Source organism: Rattus rattus, chromosome 15 (assembly GCF_011064425.1).
Source record: "Rattus rattus isolate New Zealand chromosome 15, Rrattus_CSIRO_v1, whole genome shotgun sequence".
Lineage (NCBI taxonomy): Eukaryota > Metazoa > Chordata > Mammalia > Rodentia > Muridae > Rattus > Rattus rattus.
In genome coordinates, this window is record NC_046168.1 from 7,597,594 (window position 1) to 7,621,854 (window position 24,261).

The 24,261-nt window shown below is 45.9% G+C and overlaps 3 protein-coding genes and 1 non-coding gene across 4 annotated transcripts; 3 read left to right on the plus strand and 1 right to left on the minus strand.

Moving 5' to 3' along the window:
* The first annotated feature begins 37 nt into the window (after positions 1-37).
* Hars1 (histidyl-tRNA synthetase 1) lies at positions 38-16,436 on the plus strand. The gene is made up of 13 exons (XM_032885382.1): positions 38-172; positions 417-506; positions 6,869-6,988; positions 9,458-9,553; positions 10,730-10,855; positions 11,733-11,840; positions 11,974-12,072; positions 12,276-12,369; positions 12,605-12,732; positions 12,822-13,064; positions 14,674-14,790; positions 15,653-15,799; positions 15,989-16,436. Exons 1-13 carry the CDS (start codon positions 83-85, stop codon positions 16,055-16,057), a joined length of 1,527 nt encoding a protein of 508 aa, XP_032741273.1. The 5' UTR covers positions 38-82; the 3' UTR covers positions 16,058-16,436.
* LOC116885105 lies at positions 7,259-7,390 on the plus strand. Its single transcript, XR_004385970.1, has one exon. It is a non-coding gene; the product is annotated as a small nucleolar RNA SNORA72 (small nucleolar RNA).
* Positions 16,437-16,550: 114 nt separating the features above from the next.
* On the plus strand, positions 16,551-19,381 carry Dnd1 (DND microRNA-mediated repression inhibitor 1). Its single transcript, XM_032885385.1, has 4 exons — positions 16,551-16,840; positions 16,972-17,089; positions 17,431-17,892; positions 18,520-19,381. The coding sequence occupies exons 1-4, from the start codon at positions 16,817-16,819 to the stop codon at positions 18,972-18,974; spliced, it is 1,059 nt and encodes a 352-aa protein (XP_032741276.1). The 5' UTR covers positions 16,551-16,816; the 3' UTR covers positions 18,975-19,381.
* Wdr55 (WD repeat domain 55) lies at positions 19,245-22,767 on the minus strand. The gene is made up of 7 exons (XM_032885383.1): positions 22,501-22,767; positions 20,983-21,083; positions 20,813-20,900; positions 20,532-20,711; positions 20,306-20,405; positions 20,045-20,214; positions 19,245-19,964 (listed from the first exon to the last, which is right to left on the minus strand). Exons 1-7 carry the CDS (start codon positions 22,683-22,685, stop codon positions 19,640-19,642), a joined length of 1,149 nt encoding a protein of 382 aa, XP_032741274.1. The 5' UTR covers positions 22,686-22,767; the 3' UTR covers positions 19,245-19,639.
* Between the last annotated feature and the right edge of the window lie 1,494 nt (positions 22,768-24,261).

Genomic DNA, 24,261 nt, shown 5'->3' on the forward strand with positions numbered 1-24,261 from the left:
AAGCGGGGACTCGGTAACCGGAAGTCATCCGAACCTAGGCTGAGTCCACTTAGACAGTCCTCAGTTCCGGTTGGCAGACAGGATGGCAGATCGTGCTGCGCTGGAGGAGCTGGTGCGACTCCAGGGAGCGCATGTGAGGGGCCTTAAGGAGCAGAAAGCGTCCGCTGAGCAGGTACGACTCAGATGGAAAGAGAGGGGCCCGACAAGACCAGAGGAGCATAGAAGGTGGTCTGGCTGGAGGACAGGCATGTGGATGAAAGAACTAGGTTGGTAGAGTGAAAGGGGCTGAGTGGGGAGATAGCTAGGGTGGGTCCCCAGAGAAACGAGGCTAGGCCTAAGAGATAGGAGTATCGAGTGAAAGAGAAGGGAGGGAGGGGGTGACAAATGGTCAGTCAGCGGCATTTTTCCCTCCACAGATCGAGGAGGAGGTGACGAAACTCCTAAAACTGAAGGCACAGCTGGGCCATGATGAAGGCAAACAGAAGTTCGTCCTCAAAACCCCCAAGGTAAACTATTCCTGTGAGAGGCCTCAGAGAGAGGCCCTGATCCACAATCTGAAATATTGCAAAGGAGCAATAGGTGTAAGCACGGGGCTGGTTTGAACACAACCTGAGTCATTCGGTGATGACAGAAATGAGACTGCTCAGGGGAGACGGCCTGCTAACTGCTACTCCTTTCATTCATTATGTATTTATTGAGTAAGTCTCTGTGGGTGTCATTGTACTGGATACCTGCCTTTGTGATGCTTGCATTCCACTGAGAGATTTAGGGCAAATAATTCCACCCAGGGATGCGCAATTACAAAATATGAGTGGTGATGTGAAGAAATAAGGGGGAGCTGGGGAATCTGAGAAGCCAAACTGAGGAAGTGACATATCTGATGAACCGCTCAAGTGGGTGAGAGACGGCCAGGGAAAGACTGTTAGAATCATAAGCGCAGTACAGTATGTCAACTCTGAAGCAGAAAAGAACCTTGATACTTCCTAGGAACTAGAAGAAGGCCTGCACAAACAGAACCAAGTAAAGTTGGAGATGCTTAACTCAGCTGAGGGACTTCGGTTCAGATGCTATTCTGTAACTTCTATAAACAGAACTCTGCACCTTTTCTGGGTCGCCTTGGCATGTCATACATAGTTCTGTTATTGTACTGACTTTGAATTTTCACTTTGGTGTATGTGTGTGTGGATCTATATAAGTGAGTATGGGTATGTGCAGAGGCCAGAAGAGAATGTCAGATTCCCTGGAGCTGGAGTTACAGGCAGTCGTAAGCCAAAGTGCTGGAAATTGAGTGAATTAATGTCTCTGGAAGAGTGGCAAGAGCTCTTAATCCCTGAGTCATCTCTCCTGCTCTCTACAACAGTTTTTAGTAGTTAATTCATGTTATTTAATGTAATCACTTATTAACTATATTAATTAATAATAAATAAAATAATGCAGTATTATTTAGTAGTTAATTTAGTTTATTTACCAGAGGTAAGACTGGGTGCCTGGAAATAAACATATATTTAATGAATATATTTCAAGTTGATTTCCAAAGATGAGAGAAGCCATGTGTGGTGATCCACATCTTTTTTTTTTTTTTTTTAAGATTTATTTATTTTATGTCTGAGTACACTGTAGCTGTCAGACACACCAGAAAAGGGCATCGGATCCCATTATAAATGGTTGTGACCCACCATGTGGTTGCTGGGATTTGAACTCAGGACCTCTGGAAGAGCAGTCAGTGCTCTTAACGACTGAGCCATCTCTCTAGTCCCAGTATGGAAAATCTTTAATTCCAGTATGAGGTTTTATATTATTGAGACAGGGTATCTCCATGTAGCTCTGGCTGTCCTGGAATTCTCTATGTAGTCCAGGCTGGCCTTGAACTCATAGAGATCCACCTGCCTCCTTTATTTCACCAATGTTGGGACTCAATTCTCTTAAGATTTTTGTTTTTTAATGATGTATTTTTATTAATGTATATATGTCTATGTAACTGTGTGCTCTGTGTGTGTGTCCGTGTCCTTGGAGGGCAGCTAGAGTCACAGGCAGTTGTGAACTGCCCAGCTAGGTACAGGGAACTGAAGTCAGGAGAAGCCTGGTGTACAACTTCCAGGCCAACAGGAACTACATAGTAAGATAGTAAAACCTTGTCTCCAGAAGGCTAGGGGTAGGGTGGAGGGGAGGGGATAGATGGTATGATTAATTCTTCTGTGTTGAGGTTAATTCTTTGAGCTAAATTCACAAAGCTGTGCCTTTGTACACAGTTTTAAAAACCAAAGGAAACAAAATTACAAAAAGCCCTGACCAGCCTCAGACTTGCTATATAGCAGAGACTGGCTCTGAAATTCTGATCCTCTGGTCTCCACCTAACAGGTGCTGGACGTATAGGCAGGTACCACCATGCCCATCCCACACAATTCCTTTTCGGAGGTTCAAGAGGAGTTTAAAATCTCAAAGAAATGGTGGCTGGAGAGATGACTCAGTATTAGGGGTGCTGGCTGTTCTTCTAGAAGAGCGGAGTGGTTGCACCTACATATAGCAGCCCACACCTGTCTGTAATTCCAGCTGGCCTCCAAGGGCATCCACACACATGCCATTCAAGAAATGGTCAATAGGGTTGGGGATTTAGCTCAGTGGTAAAGCGCTTGCCTAGCAAGCGCAAGGCCCTGGGTTCGGTCCCCAGCTCTGAAAAAAAAAAAAGAAAAAAAGAAAAAAAGAAAAAAAAAGAAATGGTCAATAATTGCTCAGAGTATTGAATGGAGAGAAAATGGGGAATTTTTGATAAAACAGTCCCTCCTCACCTCAACCCACTGACCAGTCAATGTTGCTGAAGCAGAAGCAGCAGATATTATGTCCCTGCAGATATGATGCAATAAAAAATACATAGCACCACCTATGAATTCTCATCAGGGGAACTGGAATGTAATTAGGCCTTTAGACTAAGGTGGAGAAACACAGAGCAGAGAACAGGTTAATGACTCATTGGTGACTGGATCCAGAATGTAATAAACTTTTTGGGACAAATTATGCAGTTTCTTCAACAAATAAATAATGGGATGGGGGTGGGGGGAGATAAGAGTGTGGTTCAGTGTTAGAAGACCTAGAGTCCAAATGAGACACCACAAAAGAAGAAAAAAGGAGGGGCTGGAGAGATGGCTTAGTGGTTAAGAGCTCTGACTGCTCTTCCAGAGGTCCTGAGTTCAATTCCCAGCAACCACATGGTGGTTCACAACCATCTGTATTGGGATCCGATGCCCTCTTCTTGTGTGTCTGAAGACAGCGACCGTGTACCCACATACATAAAATAAATAAACACATCTTTGAATGAAAAGAATGTATTAAAAAAAAGAAAAAAGGAAAGAGAAAGCTGTTGTTGATTAAATGAAGATATCTAAAAATAACATGTTTAGAAATTGATTCAAATAGAAAAGATATTATTGAGATAGTTGGGGGAAGTTGAACATGGCTTGGTCTTAGATACTATTAAGGGATTCCACAGCTATTCAATTTCCTTATGGAAAGTGGTATAGCATTTGCATATACCCTATGCACATCCTAGTGATTAAGTCATCTCTAGGTTACTAACACCTAATTTAAGTAGTTATTGCTCAAGGATAATGACGTGGAAAACATCTATATATTTAGCATAGCAAGAATTTTCTTTTAACCCCAAGTACCTTCAGTGCAGTTTACTGAACCCGTGGATATGGAACCTGCAGATACAGAGGACCAACTATATGATCCATACACTGTGCACTCACCATTAAAACAACCGGGCTGGAGAGATGGCTCAGAGATAGAGCACTTGTTGCTCTCGCAGCCAGATTCAATTCCCAATGTTCACATAGTGGCTCACATAGTGGCTCACGAGCTATGGTAACTCCAGTTCCAGGGGCTTCAACATCCTCTTCTGACCTCTGTGGGCACCAAGAACACACACAGTACATAGACATACATGTAGGCAAAACACCCATACACATAAAATAAGATAAATCTTTCAAAATAAAAAAACTGAACTTAAGATGGCTCAGTGGTTAAGAGCACTTGCTGGAGGCTCAACCATTTCTAACTCCAATTCCAGGGCGTCTGATGCCTCTTTCTGACTTACATAGGGAACAGGTAGGCACATGGTGCAAATAGATACTTTCAGACAAAACATACACAAAAATAAAGCCCTTATATGCATAAATTTTAAAAAATAATCTTTTTATAGTTAAATTATTAATTTTAACCAATCTTGGCTCTTGTCTATAACAAGTATCACTAGTAAGAAGCCAGTATTTATTTATTATATATGAGCACACTGTAGCTGTCTTCAGACACACCAGAAGAGGGCATCAGATCTCATTACAGATGGTTGTGAACCACCATGTGGTTGGGGATTTGAACTCAAGACCTTTGAAAGAGCAGTCAGTGCTCTTAACCACTGAGCCATCCTTCCAGCCCGTGGTAGTGTTAATAAATGATTTTCTGAGTATTATATAATGAAATATGTCAACGTTATAGAGCGTTCTAGTTTATCAATGAGCCAGTGTTTTCTAGATTACCAGTGTAAGGTGGTCTAAAATCATACAAGGGTAAAAGATTCATTCAACACATAAGACACAAGGATGGGCTTTAATGTGTAGTTCTGAGCATGAAATACACTGATATTATAATCATCATTACTTATCTTTTGTTTTTCTTCCAGATAGGGCCTAGTTTGTAGTCTATGCTGGCCTAGAACTCACCACAATCCTCCTGCTTTGGCCTCTGGAATGTGGAAACAGGAATGTGCTATGACTGCTTTTCCAGCATTTTTCATCATTCAGAATCGAAACTGCACCCATTTAACAATATTCCTCTTCCACCCTCCCTTCGTCCCATAGGTGGTTGCTATCCACTGTCTCTGTGTATTTAACAACTCTAGTTACCTATATCACTTAGAATGGTACTTGTTCACATTTGTTTTCTTGAGCCAGAATTTTGCTATGTGATCCTGATTGACCTGGAACTTACTATGTAAACCAAACTGGTCTTGAACTAAGGTTGATACTCATGCCTCTGCCTCCTAAGTGCTTGTATTATGAACATGCACCATTCTCCCCGAATGACCAGGCCTTCTAAATGCCACAATATGAAAAATGTATTGCTACGGCTTTCAGATCCCACATTACACCAGTCTTTAAGAAACGAGTACTAAGAGCTGCGTTGTCTGGATTTGGCACCTCCTGAGCTGAACTGTCTGTCTCGAGACTACATGTATTAAAGTCTGTGTGTCAGGTTTGCAGCAAGACCATGTGCATATCACCCCATTGTAAGGCAACTTCGAAAATATGGGAACAGTTAGTTATGACTACACAGTTCTTTTTGTTTGTGTGCTCGCTGTTGCTTGTCGACAACAGTTCTTTGTTTTCCTCAGCGAGGAATGTTGCTCATTTGTGAGCCTTCATTAACTCAAAGTGAAATGGTTAAAAATATTTATCCTGTTAGAATAGGCTGCATCTTTTTAACAACTCATTAAAAACAACAATGAAAACAAAACTCTGGCTTTTGAGATGACTTACACTAATTCACATTGTTTACCAAGCTGTAGTGCTTTAAGAACACTACTTAAAAGGCAAAATAAACTTGGTTTACATTTTAAAAAAAGGAAGGAAGGAAGGAAGGAAGGAAGAAAAGGAAGGAAGGAGTACTAGTTGGATTTTGGTGGTGTAGTACCAAAAAAAGAATATCCAGAGTTGAGAAGCTCATTGGGTACTCTTATAAGAGCACACCTGTTTGACTTTGAGTTTCTTCATATTTTCAACCAGACCAATACACATCATTAGAAATTTAATACAAAAAGCACATAGGAAAATTAATTGTCTTTATTAAGGGAAACATTGAAAATTTGCAAAAATGGGCTGGAGAGAAGGCTCAGCTGTTAAGAACACTTGCTGCTCTTCCAGAGGACCTGGGTTTGGTTCCCAGCACCCACATGGCAGCTCACAACCATCTGTAACTCCAGCTCCAGAAGGTCTGGCATGCTGTTCTGGCCTCCACAGGCAGCAGACATGCAAGGGATGCATGGACATACGTGCATGAAAAGCAGCACACACATCAAATAAAAAAATAACACTGTAAACAGGATGTGCAAAACTGTGATCAGTGTTAACTCCTCTCACTACATCTTTTAATTCACTCAAAATATTATTTGTGTTAACGTGTAATGGTACGTCGATAAAATGTTGCACTTTGAATTTCGTATGTACATAGAAGTAATACACTGTGGCTGGAGAGTTGGCAGCTAAGAATGTGAGAAGGTCCCTAGACCAAAGCTCTGGCCAGGCTGGTAGACAGGCTTCACAGTGCATTTGCTGAGTGCTCTGAGGTGGTGACTTGACCTCTTGACAGCCTGCAGTTTAGCTATAGAATATATCTGCTTAGCCTGTCTTGGAGCTTTTTCCCTTCTTAGAAAGGTCTCACCGTATGGATCAGGCTAGCCTTGAACTCAGTGGTCCACCGGCCTTTGCCTTCCAAGTGCCACCACACCAGACTGGGAGAGCTTGCAGTCAGAAATAACTTTGTTAAATAGAATTTGAAAGGAAATTATGTTAGAAAAAAATTGCACATAAACTTTAGAATTCAACCTGTGGGGCCACTTTGAATTGATAGTATTTGTGTTGAGCAAGTATTCTCTGCTGACAAGGAGATGCTGTTACTGTTGGGTACTGAGAAAATGGCTCTGACGTCTGGGAAACAGAGCCTAGCTGGCCAATGGAGTCACGGGGCCTGTTCTGAGCTGTCTTCCCACTTTTACAGCATCACTTGTGTCCCTTGTTGCTGTGCTGGACTTTGGATATTTCTAGAGTTTATTCTTTGTTTTAAATGTCATCCTTGCCTTTTGATTTTGACTCTCAAGGGCACGAGAGACTATAGTCCCCGGCAGATGGCAGTCCGAGAAAAGGTGTTTGATGTCATCATCCGCTGTTTCAAACGCCATGGAGCAGAAGTGATCGATACACCTGTGTTTGAACTAAAGGTAAGAACTGGGTAAGGAGAAACTGCACAGTGGAGCCATGATTACGTAGAGGGGAATAGAGGAGCCTAAGGTTAGAATCTTGACATATTGATTGAACAGGAAGAGTCCAGTCCACGACACCACCAGAATACAGATGTTCGTGGGTTCACACACTGGGGTTTTTACAGCTTTTAAAATCCTGGCTGGTTTGGTCAGAGGGATATGTCATAGCCAATTGAAGACATCGAAAGGGCATGGACTATTGCTATGCCTTTAAGACTTTCTATTTTGTTGCGAATATTCTCGCTGTTGTGATTTTGTGATAATCAGGACAGGCTAGACATTCGCTATAGTAAGACCATGCATGTGTCCCCAGACCTAGTTCTTTACCTGGGTCTGGTTTTCTAAATGCTGGTGACAAGCCAGGGAAAAAAAGAAGAGGAGGAGGAGGAAGAGACGACTTTGTATTTTGGTTTCTGACACTGTTCAGATCTCTGATAATGTATTCCTATAAGCTTATCTTTCAAGTGCTAGAAAGCTGTGTGCATAGATATGCCTTGTAACACATTTTGGAAGTGTATTTTAACTGGAATAGCATGAATGTCAAACAGGATGGTTTTAGCAAACAGATAAGTGTAGAGCTTCTTACTGTAGTTCTGAGATAGTCTCATTATAACCCAGGCTGGCCTCGAACCACAAGCTGGGTGCTTCTGCCTTCCTGAGTTACAGGTGTATCTCACTGCACCTAGAGTCTCACTGGAAAATTATACATCTTTTTTATTTGCTTACTTTTTAATGGTGGAGTTAGATAGATTGTGTGGATGTGTGCACATAAGTAACGGGTGCCTGGGGAGTCAGGTATAGGACTCCCTTGGAGCTGGAGTTACAGGAGGCTGTAAGCTGACTGACAGGTGCTGTGACTCAAACTTGAGTCTTCTGCAAGATCAGTACAAAATCCTAACTACTTCAGCGGGGCTGGAGAGATGGCTCAGCGGAACACTTGTTTCCCTGCAAAGGATCTGGGTTCAGTTCCCCACATCCATGTGGTGGCTCATAATCACTTGCAACTGTTCTAAAGGATCCAACAACTCTTCTGACCTCCACAGGCACCAGGCGTGTGTATGATGGACATACAAACATGCAAAACATTCACACACATAAACGAAGTGTGTGTGTGTGTGTGTGTGTGTGTGTGTGTGTGTGTGTGTGTGTGTGTGTGTATGAGGTAATGATACCTTAGGACTGACAAAGATGGCTCAGTGGGTAAAGACATTTACTACCAGGGCTGGAGAGATGACTTAGTAGCTAAGAGGACCTGGATTCCCCAGTACCCACATAGGACTCCTGTGCACAGACAAACATGCAAGAAAACACCAATCTACATAACATAAAAATAAAATCCTATTTAAAAAAAAAAAAGACATTTATTATCAAGCCTGATGGCCTGAGTTTAATCTTCAGAACTCATGAGATAGGAGAACTAACTCTCAACAGGTTATTCACTGACCTTATGCATGCCTCGGCATATGAACACACACACTATAAATAGTTATAAAAAAAGTAATACTTTAGCAGGGCCTGGTGGTGCACACCTTTGATCCTAGCATTGGGAGGCAGAGTTTGAGGCCAGCCTGGTCTACAGAGTGAGTTCCAGAACAACCAGGGCTAAACAGAGAGACCCTGTCTTGAAAAGCATGGGGAGCGGGAGGGGAGGAAGGGTAATACTTCTCTGCCACAAAATAGAGAAAAGAGCAGAATACCAACCTGAACCTGAATTGTTATTCTATTTTCGTTTTTGCTTTGTCTTTTTGAAACAGTCTCTCTATGTAGACCAGGCCAGCCTCGAACTCAAAGAGATCCACCTGCCTCTACCTTCTGAGTGCTGGAATTGAAGGTGTGCTGGGCACAATACTTTTTAATTGTACCTACATCAAATTTACAAGCATTAGGATGAAAAGCAGAGGGACCATAGAAATATAGACAAGGTGAAATTAGTCATATTAGAGTAGTAAGTTTTTCTGTTTACAATGGTCTTTTTTTTTAAGATTTATTTATTTATATCCTTTATGAATATTAGTGCTCTATTTGCATGTATGACTGCATGACAGAAGAGGCATCAGATCCCATTACAGATGGTTGTGAACCACCATGTGGTTGTTGGGAATTGAACTCAGGACCTCTGAAGAGCAACCAATGCTCTTAACTGTTAAGCCATTTCTCTAACCCCTATAATGGTCTAAGAGCAGGGAATACAGCTTAGTGATAGAGTAATTGCCCACCAAGTACAAAGCCTAGGTTCAATCCCTAGCATCAAATAACAACAACAACAATAATAGTAGTAATAATAGCAATTTTAAAAAAATATTTATACCCAGATGTGGTGGTCCAAGCCTATCCCAGCATTCAGGAGGTAGAGGAAGATCTCTGGTAGAGGATGATCTCTGGTAAGTCATTCGTTGTTGTAATCATATTTCTCCTTCTTTTCTCCAGGAGACACTAACTGGAAAATACGGGGAAGACTCAAAGCTTATCTATGACCTGAAGGACCAGGGTGGGGAGCTGCTGTCCCTCCGTTATGACCTCACTGTATCCTTCTAAACCTGGGTTCTTAAGACTTTGCAGGAATTCGCACTCACAGGAGTTGAACTTGGGTTTAGGGGCAGTGGGCACAGGTAAGATTAAATATGAAGCCATTGACAGTGAAAGGAATTTTCTTCTCTAAAGCAAGATAAAGGACTTTGGGTAAGCAGAATGCAGTACAGCCTTAGAAATCGCCACTGTTGCCAGGTGGTGGTGGTGCAAGTTCCGGGACAGCCAAGGCTACACAGAAAAACACTGTGTCCCCACTCCCCACAAAAAACCCAAAAACCCAGCTTTCTGTCAGGACCCTGTTCCCAATTTTACAACATTCTCCCGTCTCAATAACAAAAGTGGACAGAGGGGTTGGGGATTTAGCTCAGTGGTAGAGCGCTTGCCTAGCAAGCACAAGGCCCTGGGTTCGGTCCCCAGCTCCGGGAAAAAAAAAAAAAAAACTAAAACAAAAGTGGACAGACTTTTCTGTGATTGATTACTATTTCCTTTATCTTCAAGTGTCTCAGTTAGTGTTCTATTGCTGTATAGAGACCAGGTCCAAGGCAACTCTTAGAAAAGAAAGCATTTAATTGATGGCTTGCTTATAGTTTGTAGGATTAGCCTATTATCACCATGCCAGGAAGCACGGCAGCACAAAGGAAGGCATAGTGCTGGAGAAGTAGCTGAGAGCTTTACATCCTGATTCACAAGCAGCAGAGACACAGACAGACAGACAGACAGACAGACAGATACTGGGCCAGTGGTGGGCTTTTGAAACTTCAAAGCCTACTCCCAGTGACACACCTTCAACAAAGCCACACTACCTAATCCTTCCATAGTTCATCAACCGGAGACTAAGCATACAAATGCACAAGCCTATGGGGGCCTTGCAGTCTCATTCAAACTATCAATCCTCTGATTAGGGATCCCACATGGGCCCTTTTCCTGCTGTGTCTCATCTCCAAGTTCCTTGTCTCCTCTAGTCCGCACAGTCCAGGGGGACAGTCCAAGGGGAGGGAGCCTTAATCAGCTACCTTTTGTGACTATACAGTTAATCCTTCCTGACAGACGGAAGTGCTGTTTCTCTTATAGGTAGTGGTTTTATCTCTACCCACAGGGAATAGCTTCTGTGGGTGACGATAACTTCCAACAGCCACAGGAGGCCCTTTTTCCTTAACACTGTGTTATCAGGTCCCTTTTGCTCGGTATCTAGCAATGAATAAACTGACCAACATTAAACGCTACCACATAGCAAAGGTGTATCGCCGGGACAACCCAGCTATGACCCGAGGCCGTTACCGTGAATTCTATCAGTGTGTGAGTGTTAGAAAACCATGGAGCAGGATGTGTGACTCGGGCCCTCTCTCAAGTACTGTGTGCTATGGCGTCCTGAACAAACCAGATGGTCTCAAAAATGCTCTCAGATTTCCCTGGTGTTTGCATGTAGACCTCTAAATGGCTTGGTGAACATGAAGAGTAAGATAAACAATCAAGGGCGAGCTTACCTGGTTTGGTAGGAGTTTCTCAGAGGAAGTGGGTTGTTTTGTTTGAAGGAAAAGAATTGTTTTTTAGTGCTGGGGATTGGATGCAGGGCTTTGTACATTAGGACACCAGGCAGTCGCTCTGTCGTTGAGTTCTGCCTGTGGCTCCTGTTTCTTTATTGCCCACAGTATTGTGATCACACCAGAAAATGAGGAAGTTCAATGTGTTGTTCTCAGATGAAGGTGGGAAGGGCTTGGGCAGTAGCTCAATGGTAAAGTGATCTCCTCGGTGCTCGAAGCCCTAGGTTCAATCCCCACAATTGCCACACAGAGAGACAGACAAACAGACAGGCACAGTGACAGAGATACACTGATGAAGGCTGGGAAATTTCCCCACAACAGTAGGAGAATTTAAAGAAGATGAATTGGAGGGGGTTGGGGATTTACCTCAGTGGTAGAGCACTTGCCTAGCAAGCGCAAGGCCCTGGGTTTGGTCCCCAGCTCCGAAAAAAAGAAAAAAAGAAAAAAAAAAAGATGAATTGGAGGAAGAACAATAGTTCCATAATTGTTGTCTGCCCAGGATCACAGGACCAGTGAGAGCCCGAGCGCTGATGAGGAGACAGAAAACAAAAAGGAAGGCCTGTGTTGGATGCCAACAGAGTAGAGGTTTCAAGAGTCCATCACATGCTACCCACCTTCCTCTCTCCCTGCAGGATTTTGACATTGCTGGACAGTTCGACCCCATGATTCCTGATGCAGAGTGCCTAAAGATTATGTGTGAGATCCTGAGTTCACTTCAGATCGGCAACTTCCAGGTCAAGGTCAGAGCTGGATAGGACTGGGAGGGCAAGGTGGGGCCTGGCCTCTCACAGATCAGTAGCCCATGTGATAGAGACTATAGGGAATGATGCCAAATAAACAGATTCCTTCTTCCCTGTACCTTGCTCCTCTCAGGTAAATGATAGGCGCATCCTAGACGGGATGTTTGCTGTCTGTGGTGTCCCTGATAGCAAGTTCCGTACCATCTGCTCCTCCGTGGACAAGCTAGACAAGGTAACAACCCAAACCTGACTCTTCCTAGACCCTACCCTGTTTTGAGCAATGAAATTTTATGAGAAGAGGAGTAGCTACCTCTATGCCTACCTGACTGGCCCCAGCATGTAGGGTGAAGGGTGATTGCTCCTTGAGAAGGGTCCATATTTGTTCTGTAGTAGGGAAGATGTGTTATTGGCCTCTGACTGTTGTTGCCTGTCCAGGTTTCCTGGGAGGAAGTGAAGAATGAGATGGTGGGAGAGAAGGGCCTTGCACCCGAAGTGGCTGATCGCATCGGGGACTATGTCCAGCAGCATGGTGAGGAAAGAACCCAGCAGCCATGTCACTGCCCTCAGTCCCTGTATGTGCATGCGAGCGTGCATGCGTGTGTGTGTGTGTGTGTGTGTGTGTGTGTGTGTGTGTGTGTGTGTGTGTGTGTGTAGACGAAGTGTTCATTGTACATGTAACTGCAGTCCTGACATAATGTAGACCTAGTGGGGTTTTTTTGGTTTTCTTTTTCTTGTCCATCTAGCCTACAAATTTGTTTCCTCAGGTGGGGTGTCTCTGGTGGAACAGTTACTCCAGGATCCTAAACTCTCCCAAAACAAACAGGCTGTAGAGGGCTTGGGAGACCTAAAGCTGCTCTTTGAGTATCTAACCCTGTTTGGCATTGATGACAAGGTAAATGAAGTTGGAGATAGGAGCCTCAGCTGACCTTGGACTTGGAGTCCCTGATCCTGTCTGCTACTGACATTACCTTGCCTCCACAGATCTCCTTTGACTTGAGCCTTGCTCGAGGGCTGGACTACTACACTGGGGTCATCTATGAGGCAGTGCTGCTACAAATGCCAACCCAAGCTGGGGAAGAGCCCTTGGGTGTGGGCAGCATAGCTGCTGGAGGGCGCTACGATGGACTAGTAGGCATGTTTGACCCCAAAGGGCGCAAGGTGCCATGTGTTGGGCTCAGTATTGGAGTGGAACGGATCTTCTCCATTGTAGAGCAAAAATTAGAGGTAAGTCCTAGGGCAGGTGACGGTACCCACCATTCCCGTGATCTCCTAGGGACAGGCTCTGCTTTAGATAGGAGGCATCTCTGAAAAATGCAGAAAAGAAGATTAATAGCCTTCAGACTTGCTCCTTTATAGACCAGTATTGTGTGTGTGTCTGGATAGATATGTTTCATGATCCTGGAAACTGAGCCTGAGCATTGTGCATGCCAGGCAAGCACTCTTATCACTGTGTTCTTTTTCACTTAGTTTAAGACAGGGTCTAACTAAGTTGCCCAGGGTGACTTTGAACTCAGCCCAAGTAGGTCTTAAATCCTCCTGGCTCAGCTTCTGAATAGCTGGACTAGGTTGAGCCATCAGGCCTGGCTTCTAGGATCGTTTTGTGAATCTTGGTTCTTTCCCCACTGGAGAATAGTGGAAGAAACAGTATTCATCCTCTCAGTGGAAAACATGCCTGAGGCCCTGGGCTTACTCAGATGGCTGCTCTGACTCCAGAGGACCTGGATTAACACCAAGGAAGCTCCCCACAATCCACAGGACCCCTCTGCTGCTGCTCTAGCTCTCCGCCATTCCTGCCTTGTTTTCTCTAAGATGACCCTACCCAGGGTTCTCAGCGGACATCATTTTTCCTGCAGGCATCTTACATTGTGGCTTTGAAAACAGTTTTTCAGAAAGAGTCAAGGAGCAGTAGACATGTTCTTTGTTCCTGCATCCACACATACCTAGTCTCACAGATGGGGGAGTGGGAAATGAAGACTAGATACCAGTGGTGGCTTGTGACCTCCTGGGGAGAAAGGAGTTTGAACTTTACTGTGCTGCTACCTGGAATAGTAATACCTTTTGTTATTGTTGCGTTTTGGTGTTTTGTTCTGTTTTTGTTGTTTTATTTTTTTACCTTATGTATATGAGTGTAATGCCTACATGTGCATCTATGCCTGGTCCCCACAGAGGCCAGAAGAAGGCATCAGAGCCCCGTAGACCAGAATTACAGATGATTGTAAGCTGCCAAGTGGGAGGCAGTCAATGCTCTTTTTTTTTTTTTTTAAGGTTTATTTATTTATTATATATAAATACACTGTAGCTGTCCTCAGATACAGCAGAATAGGGCATCAGATCTCATTACAGATGGCTGTGAGCCACCATGTGGTTGCTGGGATTTGAACTCAGGACCTCTGGAAGAGCAGTCAGTGCTCTTAACCTCTGAGTCATCTCTCCAGGCCCATTATTTGTTTTCTTGGGTTTTTGTTCTGTTTTGTTGTATGGTCGTTTTGTTTTGTTTTGTTTTTGAGACATACTAAGCTCAAACTCACGTATTCAAGGCTAGCCTTAGCTGCCTGATGTTTCTGTCTCCATCTCCCAAGTACTGCAATTATAGACGTATACCACATCACATCAAGCTTTCCCTCCACCTTTATTCTGGCAAGCCATTCAAGTCTGTTCATTTCTTATACCTTCTAAGATCTGTTCCATGTCCAACTGGTAGGTCAGACGGCTGCCATCCTTCCCTAGTTAAGCTCACTGAGTTTGACTTAGTCTCTCAGGATCCCAACTACAGCCTTCCTGTTTGTTCCTTGATAGCATAGTCCAGCTCTGACTCTTACCTGCCTCTCCCTAGGCTTCAGAGGAAAAGGTGCGGACCACAGAGACGCAGGTGCTTGTGGCATCTGCACAGAAGAAGCTGCTGGAGGAGAGACTGAAGCTTATCTCAGAGTTATGGGATGCTGGGATCAAGGTACAGGGGCCATCCCTAAGCTGGCTACAGACTTGGGAGTACTAGACACAACTATACAAGTTTACATAGTGCCATCTTCCCATTGCTTCTTCGAATGGAGCAAAGAAGGTGCCTCATACATTATAGTGTGTAGCTTGGTCTTCTTGTGATATTCCAGACATCAAGAGCAGGGTCTGTCTCTGACTCCGGTTGCCTGCCTTTGGGACCCTTTCCTCCTAGTGGGTTGCTTTATGGAGCCTTAATATTGAGGAGGTGCCTAGTCTTGCTGTGACTTGATATGCCAGGGCTGTTTGATATCCACGGAGGTCTCCTCTTCTGAAAAGAAACACAGGAGGAGTGGAGGGGAGAGGTAGGGCATAGGGAGGAGAGGAGGAAGGGGATACTGTGGTCAGGAAAGAGAAAACAAAAAGGAAAAGAAGAAAGAAGGAAAGAAAGAAAGACAGACAGACAGACAGACAGATACAGCCTAAGAAGGATTGCTTGATTGAGGGGGCTTTGTCAATTATATTCTCCCAATTCTTATACGCTATTAATAGCCTTTTTATTCTTATCAATACCAACATCATATGTTATTGAGATTCTACTTTATAGTGCATCTTAAAGAATTATGAGGGGTTGGGGATTTAGCTCAGTGGTAGAGCGCTTGCCTAGGAAGTGCAAGGCCCTGGGTTCGGTCCCCAGCTCCAAAAAAAAGAACCAAAAAAAAAAAAAAAAAAGAATTATGAACAGGATTTAGTAATTTATTGAAATGAAAGCAAAAGTACTTAAAAAAAGAAGGTGCCTGCTGCATCCCTGCCCCACCCCCCAGAGTTTGTCTGTGAGAACAACAGAAGCCTTTGTTTTCTTCCTTGGTCATTTGCAGGCTGAGCTGCTGTACAAGAAGAACCCAAAGTTACTGAACCAGTTGCAGTACTGTGAGGAAGCAGGCATCCCACTGGTGGCCATCATTGGTGAGCAGGAGCTTAAGGATGGTGTCATCAAGCTCCGTTCAGTGAAGAGCAGAGAAGAGGTAAGGAGGCAGGCAAGAAGGCTAAAGGGCAGGGGGGCCTGTTTGAGACCTGAGGCGTAGGCTTATAATCGTGGCATCTAAGATCTCTGGGGTCCTAGCTGGGTATATGTCCCAGTGAGCCAAACCTGGTAACTAGAAGGGAACAGCTGAGTGGGAGATGTTCATACCTTCTTCCTCTGCTGTGGCCAGGTGGATGTCCGAAGAGAAGACCTTGTGGAGGAGATCAGAAGAAGAACAAATCAGCCCCTCTCCATGTGATGAACTGAGCAAACTAGTGGAAGAAACAGGATTGGCCTTAACTGAGCTAAAACAAAACTGCATATGTACTTAAACAGTTTGGACGTTTCTGATCCAGCAGAAGACTGAAGGGTGGTCAGAACAGAGGCTTTGTGGGGGGTTGGGGTTTTTTGTTTTTGTTTTTTTATCATTATTATTATTATTACGTTATTATCCGTAATCGCTGGCAAAAAATGGCTAGGCACTACACTTTCCTTGTGTGGGGGATGGGGTCAAGCAGTATAGGTGGATTAATCAAGTCTCTAAACTCCTGTTTGGACTTGAGATGGCTTCATTGAAAAGCCACACCTCAGATGAACAACCTCCGGCCAAAAATTCCAATAAACGTCTCTGCCGCTAACACCTGTCTGTGTCCATGATGCCTAGCGCTACCTTCCTCCGGTTCTGAACCTTCAAACCACTAGTGTAAAAAGGAGGAAACCATCGCAAACTCACTGCGCCTTGCTATAGACAGAACGTTCTGAGGTTCCTGTGTCCACCCTGCCCCAGAGCTTCCCTCCACCCCACCCCCTTTAGGCGATGGAGCTCCTCCCACCCACGGTCTTTAGAGGGGGTTCGAGATTTCCAAGAGCGTGCGCAGCGTGCAAGGATGCCTCCTTGAGAGGCGGGGTCGTGCCCAGAGCCAATGAGAACTGGAGGGGGCGTGGAGGATAGGGAATCTTCCAGAGGCAGAAACCCAAGGAAGTTCTAAAGAGGAGACTGCAAGACTTTTGGGAAACTATGCAGTCCAAACGGGAGTGTGAGGTAAGGAAATGAAGACCTAAGTGATCCTTGGACCCTACATGCAGAGGGGGTAGTTACAGTGACCCCCAACACCTCTAACGAGGTGGGACAGGGCCAGTGATACGCCATTCCAACCTACCTCTTTCCCCCAGCAATGGTGTGAGAGGGTGAATCCAGAGAACAAGGCAGCCCTGGAGGCGTGGGTAAGGGAGACTGGCATTCGTCTGGTGCAGGTCAACGGGCAAAGGAAGTATGGCGGGCCACCCCCAGGTACAGTAGCCCCAGCCCCTGTGGTACTACGCCATTCTTGGCCACTCTATAGAAAAGCTCCAAAGTTAGAAAACCCAAATAACCTGACATACTCTATACTAGATGTGGGTATTTGTCTGACTTCCCTTAAACTCTTCACGTCAAGGATGGTACGCCTATTCAGTGCCAGCCTAGTTGTTTTCACAGTCTAGTTGCCCGATTATGGTAATGATCCCGGGAGCCAGAAAGATAGCAGTTTTTCCAAATGGTCGCCCTTCTTGCCCCTCCACACCCCAGCTTTATCCTGGAGCTTAAAAACATCTTTGTGGATGACAGAAACCAACAATATCCTCTCCCTCCAGGCTGGGTGGGCAGCCCGCCACCGTCAGGGTCCGAGGTGTTTATCGGACGACTACCGCAGGATGTGTACGAGCACCAGTTGATCCCACTCTTCCAGCGCGTGGGACGCCTCTATGAGTTCCGCCTAATGATGACCTTTAGTGGCCTGAACCGCGGCTTTGCCTATGCGCGCTACAGCTCACGGCGCGGTGCCCAGGCCGCCATTGCTACGCTGCACAACCACCAGCTGCGGCCTTCTTGCCAGCTCCTGGTATGCCGAAGTACCGAGAAGTGCGAGCTGACGGTGGACGGGCTCCCTCTTAGCTTGAACCGACGTGCGTTACTGCTGGCCCTGCAACCGCTCGGTCCCTGCCTGCAGGAGACATTGCTGCTACCGAGCCCTGGGTCTGCGCCCTCTCAAATTGCACTCCTCAAGTTTAGCACTCACCGAGCTGCTGCCATGGCCAAAAAGGCTCTGGTAGAAGGTAGGGGTAGAAGCTGCGGGAGGGTGGCTGGCTACTTAATATATCCCCAAATCTTTACTCAGACATGAATTCCTGAACCGCCGCTATATAATAGTGCTACAGCCACTACTTACCTATATTTAAGCTACTTAAGTTCCTCCCTTTTGATGTATCCTATTGTTTTGGGGTTTTGTTTCTCCAAGACAGGGTTTCTCTTTGTAATAGCTCTAGCTGCCCTGGCCTCCTTTGTAGACTTAGGCTGGTGTCAAACTCAGTGATCTGCCTACCTTTGCCTAAGGATTAAAAGGTAGCTCCCAAAAGTGCCAGTGCAGCCAACACCACTTCTAATTCAGTGGAGGATGAAATCTTACTAAATCTTAGTTTCAGTTTTCATTGACCAGAAAGGTAGCTATTGTGATGATTATTAAGCAAATGGAGCCAGGCAGCTCCGTATTCCCCCAGGGACTGTTAGAAGGTATTGTTACACCTTCTTTACAAATTAAATGAAGCCTAGGGAAGTTGTCACACCAAGAAGTGGAGAGGCATTCAACAGAGCCTGTGGCAAGTCACTTCAAAGTCTGGTCTTAAGTGCTTGGCTCCAGGTCCCAGTGTTTAGCTCTGCCCTTGTCTCTCGCCTTTTTCTTGCAGGGCAGTCACGCCTCTGTGGAGAGCAGGTGGCTGTGGAGTGGCTCAAGCCAGACCTGAAGCAGCACTTCCGCCAACAGCTTGCGGGTCCCTCACTGCGGTTTCTAAGGCCAGATGTCAGCCAACTAGCCCAGACCAGGGACAAGCTGGGGTCCCAAGGGGCTCGGGCCGCTCTGCAACAGCTGTGTCAACGGATGAAGCTAGGCTGCCCAGTGTTCCTTACCAAGTGTTTAGGAACGGGGCCTGCCGGCTGGCATCGCTTCTGGTACCAAGTTGTGATCCCTGGGCATCCAGTGCCTTTCAGTGGCCTCATTTGGGTTGTGCTGACCTCTGATTGGCAGGATGGGCATGAGGTGGCCAAGGATGCTGTATCTGCACAGCTGCTGGAAACACTGAGTGAATCTAGGACCAGCTTATGGTCTCCTAGGGCTGAAGCAGGTTCTGTGGTGAAGCAGTGACCCCTTCTTCCTACAGGCACCCTAATGGGTAAGCAGAGCCTGTGCCAACCCCCAGCCCAGCAGGCCTGGGCAGCCACTACTTATCCCAAGGAGAAGGTCTGGTGACAGCTTTCCCTGCTGGGACAGGACCCTGTCACACCTAAGTGCTACTTTAGTTGTGAGGAACCTTGCCCTCCCCCACTGAGCCCAGGGTCTGATTAGACCTCTGACCTATTATCCTTAGTCAGTTCCCTGCTTGACAAATAACCCGCCACACACACACACAAGGGCTTACTATGAATCTGTGATTTTATTTGGAGAACTGGCTGAACCAAAGAGCCCTTCCTCCCACCACTGGTCACTGGTTTGGGCTTATATGGTTCTTGTTTTCCTATACCGGTTTTATTTATATTAAAACCCTGGTTGGTATACATGTTTCTGTGTTGTCTTGCTCTAGTGGTAGTAGAGATTGTTTTACCATAGGCAGAACAAATATTCTCCTACTTCGGGGCCCTGAGTTCGTGTGTGTCTTACATGATTCAGTAGAATACAGAGATCTCCTGTCTGGGGAGTTGGGTGTAGCTCAGTGGTAGAGCTAAGCTTATCCTGTTCAAGGTAGCAGGGTCAGTCTACAACATCAACAGATTCCGTTAGGGAATCTGTCCCAGAAAACAGCTCCTTGTCCCTCAGTCACTGTCATCATCGCTCTCCCCCGCCACCTCCTCTGGAGCCTTGGCCGCCTCCTCATCTTCTCTCAACCCTGCAAAGAAGTCGTCCGTGCTCCAAGCTTTACTGCTCAGGGCACGAAGCGGCCCTCCTTTTTTCTTGCGTCGACGATAGTCATCCACAACCACAGTTCGAAGCTGAGTCATGTCCCAAAACTTGAGGCGCTGGTCGTGGCCACTACTAGCCAGAAAGTGGCCACAGTGGGATAGGGCTAGCTCCTCCACAGGCTCCCCGGCATGCTGGCCCACGGTGCCTACCACTCGGTTGGGCAGGATGTTCACAGCCCTGAGCAGAGCAGAGTGTCAGGAACTGGCTAGCTTGGGTTATCATCCCCGTGTTTGAGGGCTGCTTCCAGCTTCCCTTACCTGATGATTCCGTCAGTAGAGCCAGTGCATAGCAGATTCTCAGTGATTGGAACCATGCAGTCGATGGACTCCGCTCTCAGGGCAAAGCGATCACTTGTGGCCCCGAAACCGTTCCAATTGAAGAGGTAGATGGTACCTTCGCTAGACCCACAGGCCACCTTCTTCCCGTACTGCAGGTTAACAGGGCAAACCGTGTTTTTGGAACCATTTCACAATAAACTCCCTGGTATGTGTACCCCATCCCCTCATACCCAGCTGTACTTTCATGAGGGCGACGGAGGTTAGATCTCCTGACTGAGGCTCTGAGAGTAACTCAAACCGGCGTCTCTTGATGTTGAAGACACCAAGGCAGCCATCTCCGCTGTAAAGAAAAGCAGATGAAAGGGGACGCTCCAGTCTAGGGAGGCTGTAATAAAAGGTGGGCACAGGCTCCTGTTTGCCTGCTGTAGTGGGAAGAAGCGAGCAGGGGGTGAGCTTTCAGGTTTACCTGGCTGTCAGCAGCAGCTTTTTGGCTGGGTCTAGAGCCATGTCAGCAATGTACTCCTCATGCTGCCGCATATCCATCAAAGGGCCCTCTTTACGCTGGTCCCATAGCCGGATGCCACCAGTGTCATCCCCAGTAACCAGGACATTCTCATCCACGAGCAGCAGACTGTTAATGGGGGCACTGGAAACACAGAAACAGGGATGCGTTGTGGTAGAGACCTCTCTACTACTAAGGTGAGCCCTCAACCCTAGGTCCACAGACACCTAACTGATTTTCCTTACCTGTGAGCCTTGGAAATCCGTCTTTCCAATTGTCCCTGTTCCACATCTAATACATGGATTGCTTTGTCCTTAGAGACAGTAACAAGTTCTAGGGGGGAAAGGCCCAGGTTATGGGATTGCTCATTGTCCTCTACCCTCTACCACATGTTGTTGCCTTCCCGAGTACTTACTCTGCCCATCCTCTGAGAAGACAACAGCTCGGCAGGACTTGAGGTGGTGTCCTGAGGACCACAGCTCCTTGGTTTCTCCCTCCTGACAAGAGTAGGCAAAGCTGAGGAAAAGGAAGTGAGAGTGAATGATCCCACACCACACCCAATGCATGGAGCACAAAGACCAAACCTTCCCACGTAGACAGGACACTTGCAAGAGCAGAGAACGCCTATTCTATTTTCTTTGTAGTACTGGAGACTAAACTCACGTCTTCACACATACCAGGTAAATAATTTGCAACAATCGAGTCACACACTCCCAGCCTATTTATCCTTTTTTTTTTTTTTTTTTTTTTTTAAGCTTTTTTGGTACCGGGTTTCTCTATGTAGCCCTGGCTATCCTGGAACTCACTCATTCTGTAAACCAGGCTGGCATCAAACTGATGAGTTCACCTGCCTCTCGGGAGCTGGGATTAAAGGTGTGCACCACCCAGTTTAGCCTGGGACCTGTAATCCTTTTGTCTCATCCTTCTGGAGGCTGGGATTACAGGTACACACCGTCAGACTCCACCCTTTTCACTGTTCTCAAAACCCTGAGCCCAAAGAAAGATTGGGTGTGGACCACTGTGGGGGCCCAGAAACAAATGAACTAATAGCAAGCTGGGTGCATCCATGGGTGCCTATAGTCTTAAGAATTCTGAAACCGGGTTGGGGATTTAGCTCAGTGGCAGAGCGCTTGCCTAGCAAGCACAAGGCCCTGGGTTCGGTCCCCAGCTCCGAAAAAAAAAAAAGAATTCTGAAACCAAGATGAGTGGGGTGGTCCATGCCTTTAATCTCAAATGCTAGGGAAGCAGTGGTAAGCAGCCAAGTCTACAGAGCAAGTTCTAGGACAGCAGGACTACAAAGAGAAATCCTATCTCAAAAAACCAAGGGGGGGGGGAGGGTACTAAGACAAAAGCCAGAGAATCCTTAGTACTCTAGGCCACAGTGATATCTGTATCAAAGGAAAATAACTATTGGCAGAGATCCAGTCCCAGAAGTTGAAGGAGTAAAAATTAGGCAGGGCCCACTAATGCTAAAGACAGTTAATTACGGTATATTCTGACTAATGTCACAGTGCTGACAAGTTGAAACAAAATAGAGGTGGAGGGCTGGGGAGATGGTTCAGTGGACAAAGTGTTTGCCTCAGGTTTGGGGATCCCCAAAACCTATGAAAAAGCTAGGCAGGTATGGTGGCCAACTCTAATCCAAGCACTTAGAAGGCAGAGATGGGATCTCTGGCAAGTAGCTAGCTAAGACTAGCCAGGATCATGAAGCTCCAGACTTAATAAGACACCCTACCTTAAAAAAAGAAAAGAAAAGGAGAGGGATGTGGAAAAATGGCTGGACTCAATCTGAGCCTCCACAAGCACACTTGCCTTATGTTACTGAACGATTCGGCCCGCCTGAGTTTCATAAAATGTCTTCCTGCCACACTCCCTATTCCTATCTCCTCCCAGAAGAAGAGCTTTAACACACACCGCCCTACGCCCCACTCACACGAACACGTCCCCATCCACGTCCCCCGCTGCCAGCAGATCTCGAGTCGGATGGAACGCCAGGCCACTGGCTGGCGCTTCCAGCACGATGTCTTCTGGGGTATCACGGATCCGGGGTGCTGCCTTCGTGGAGTCTTCTTTATTGTTTGAGTCCTCTGCAGGACTCTCTTCACACGTGGGGTCCATAGGATCTACGCGCGCTGGGGAACAAACTACAAGAATAGGGGCGTGGCCTAAGTAGTTGCTTCCGCGAGTAGGCCGGATCGGAAGTGCACTGGGAGGACGTCAGAAGAGGCGGGCCTGCCGCAGCTGATGTGAGTGGAGCGAGCGCAGCGTCCCGCTTCCACTAAGACTCAACAACCCACCCCCTTTTATTTTTTTAAATGAAGCCGAGTTACAGCTCATTAAAGTTTTTAGTTGTTGTTTTGTTGGTGTATAAATACGTTTTAAACACAAAGTCTAAGAGAAAAAAGCTGAGGAAGAAAGGCACAGCAGAACGTATAGGGGTGGTTTCAGAGCATCCCCTTCCGCAGGCCCCAGTTTGTTTTCCGTGTGTTATGAATGCCCATCACGGAGCGAGTGTAAGTCAGAGATAAACCTTATTAAGTTGTTTCTCGCTTTCCACCTTTACGTAGATTCAACGGATTAAACTCCAACCTAAAGGTTTGCTCTACTACCAATTTATTGGCTATGCTATCGCCCTGCTCCCTCACCCCCAGATCAATTTTACTTGACCTACTGTGGCCTGTGCTTGGGGTAGCTAGATTTTGTGACCTTCAAGGCCTGCCCTCTCCAAGCCGCTTCCCATATTTGGAAACACCCTTAATTCGTTTCTCCACCCAGTCCTATCTTAACAGAACAAAGGGATTTCAGTTATTCCTGACTTGGTGATACCTAAAACCCAGGACAGCAGCAGGCAGGTTGCACAAGAAGGAACAAAAATCCACATATCCCTAAAGTTAATAGACAGGGGTCACCAACAGGAGGCAGCCCGCACACATGCTCAAACTGCCACCGGCACCAACATCTTCCTGGCCTCCAAAGTAACAGTGCTGAACATTTGTACTTTAGCTCATGACAAATTATACTTAGGCTACCAGGAAAACAAGCATGACAGCTGATGTTCTAGGTATTCCTTTTTATCAAAGGTCCCAATAACGAAAGTGCTTTGCATGGTGGAGCAGTCCCTGTGACTGGCTGAAAAGGTGAACCTAAAACCTAAAAAGTGAGGTGAGTTGAACACGGTAGCCAGAACCTTTAGTTACCGGTGTGGGAGGCAGGTGGATCTCTTGAGAATTCCTGGCCAGCTTGATATAGTGAGAACCCATTGAAATGGAAAATAAAAATATGACCGCGAAGTGGGGTTAAGGGTTACAAAGAGCAGGAATATCCTTTATGCCTAGTGATTGGAGCATTAAGAGTACAATATTAAACTGATAGTCAACCCTCAGATCTTTTTTTTTTTTTTTTTTTTTTTTTTGGAGGTGGGAACCAAACCCAGGGCCTACCACTGAGCTAAACCCCCAACCCCTTAACCCTCAGATCTTAATTTTATCGACTCTAGGTGTCCATATGAATCATGTCTCTGTGACTTTTTTCCTAATTAGGACTGTACCTACAACCATGGGACCAAGGCATCATTTGTTTAAAGCCATTTTAGGTACAGTTGAAGATAGCCCTTTTTTTTTTTTTTTAACCTCTGAAGCACTATTGGGTTCCATAAAAAGGCACTTTCCTACAGCTGGGGCTTTAGTGGTAGAGT

Coding starts and splice junctions, on each gene's coding strand:
- Hars1 (XM_032885382.1), top strand. CDS start 83: ATGGCAGATCGTGCTGCGCTGGAGGAGCTGGTGCGACTCCAGGGAGCG. Junction 6,989..9,457: donor CACCTGTGTTTGAACTAAAG/GTAAGAACTGGG, acceptor TCTTTTCTCCAG/GAGACACTAACTGGAAAATA. Junction 13,065..14,673: donor TTGTAGAGCAAAAATTAGAG/GTAAGTCCTAGG, acceptor GCCTCTCCCTAG/GCTTCAGAGGAAAAGGTGCG.
- Dnd1 (XM_032885385.1), top strand. CDS start 16,817: ATGCAGTCCAAACGGGAGTGTGAG. Junction 17,090..17,430: donor GTATGGCGGGCCACCCCCAG/GTACAGTAGCCC, acceptor CTCTCCCTCCAG/GCTGGGTGGGCAGCCCGCCA. Junction 17,893..18,519: donor CAAAAAGGCTCTGGTAGAAG/GTAGGGGTAGAA, acceptor TTTTTCTTGCAG/GGCAGTCACGCCTCTGTGGA.
- Wdr55 (XM_032885383.1), bottom strand. CDS start 22,685: ATGGACCCCACGTGTGAAGAGAGTCCTGCAGAGGACTCAAACAATAAA. Junction 20,215..20,305: donor CCTCCGTCGCCCTCATGAAA/GTACAGCTGGGT, acceptor GTTAACCTGCAG/TACGGGAAGAAGGTGGCCTG. Junction 19,965..20,044: donor TCTACTGACGGAATCATCAG/GTAAGGGAAGCT, acceptor TGCTCTGCTCAG/GGCTGTGAACATCCTGCCCA.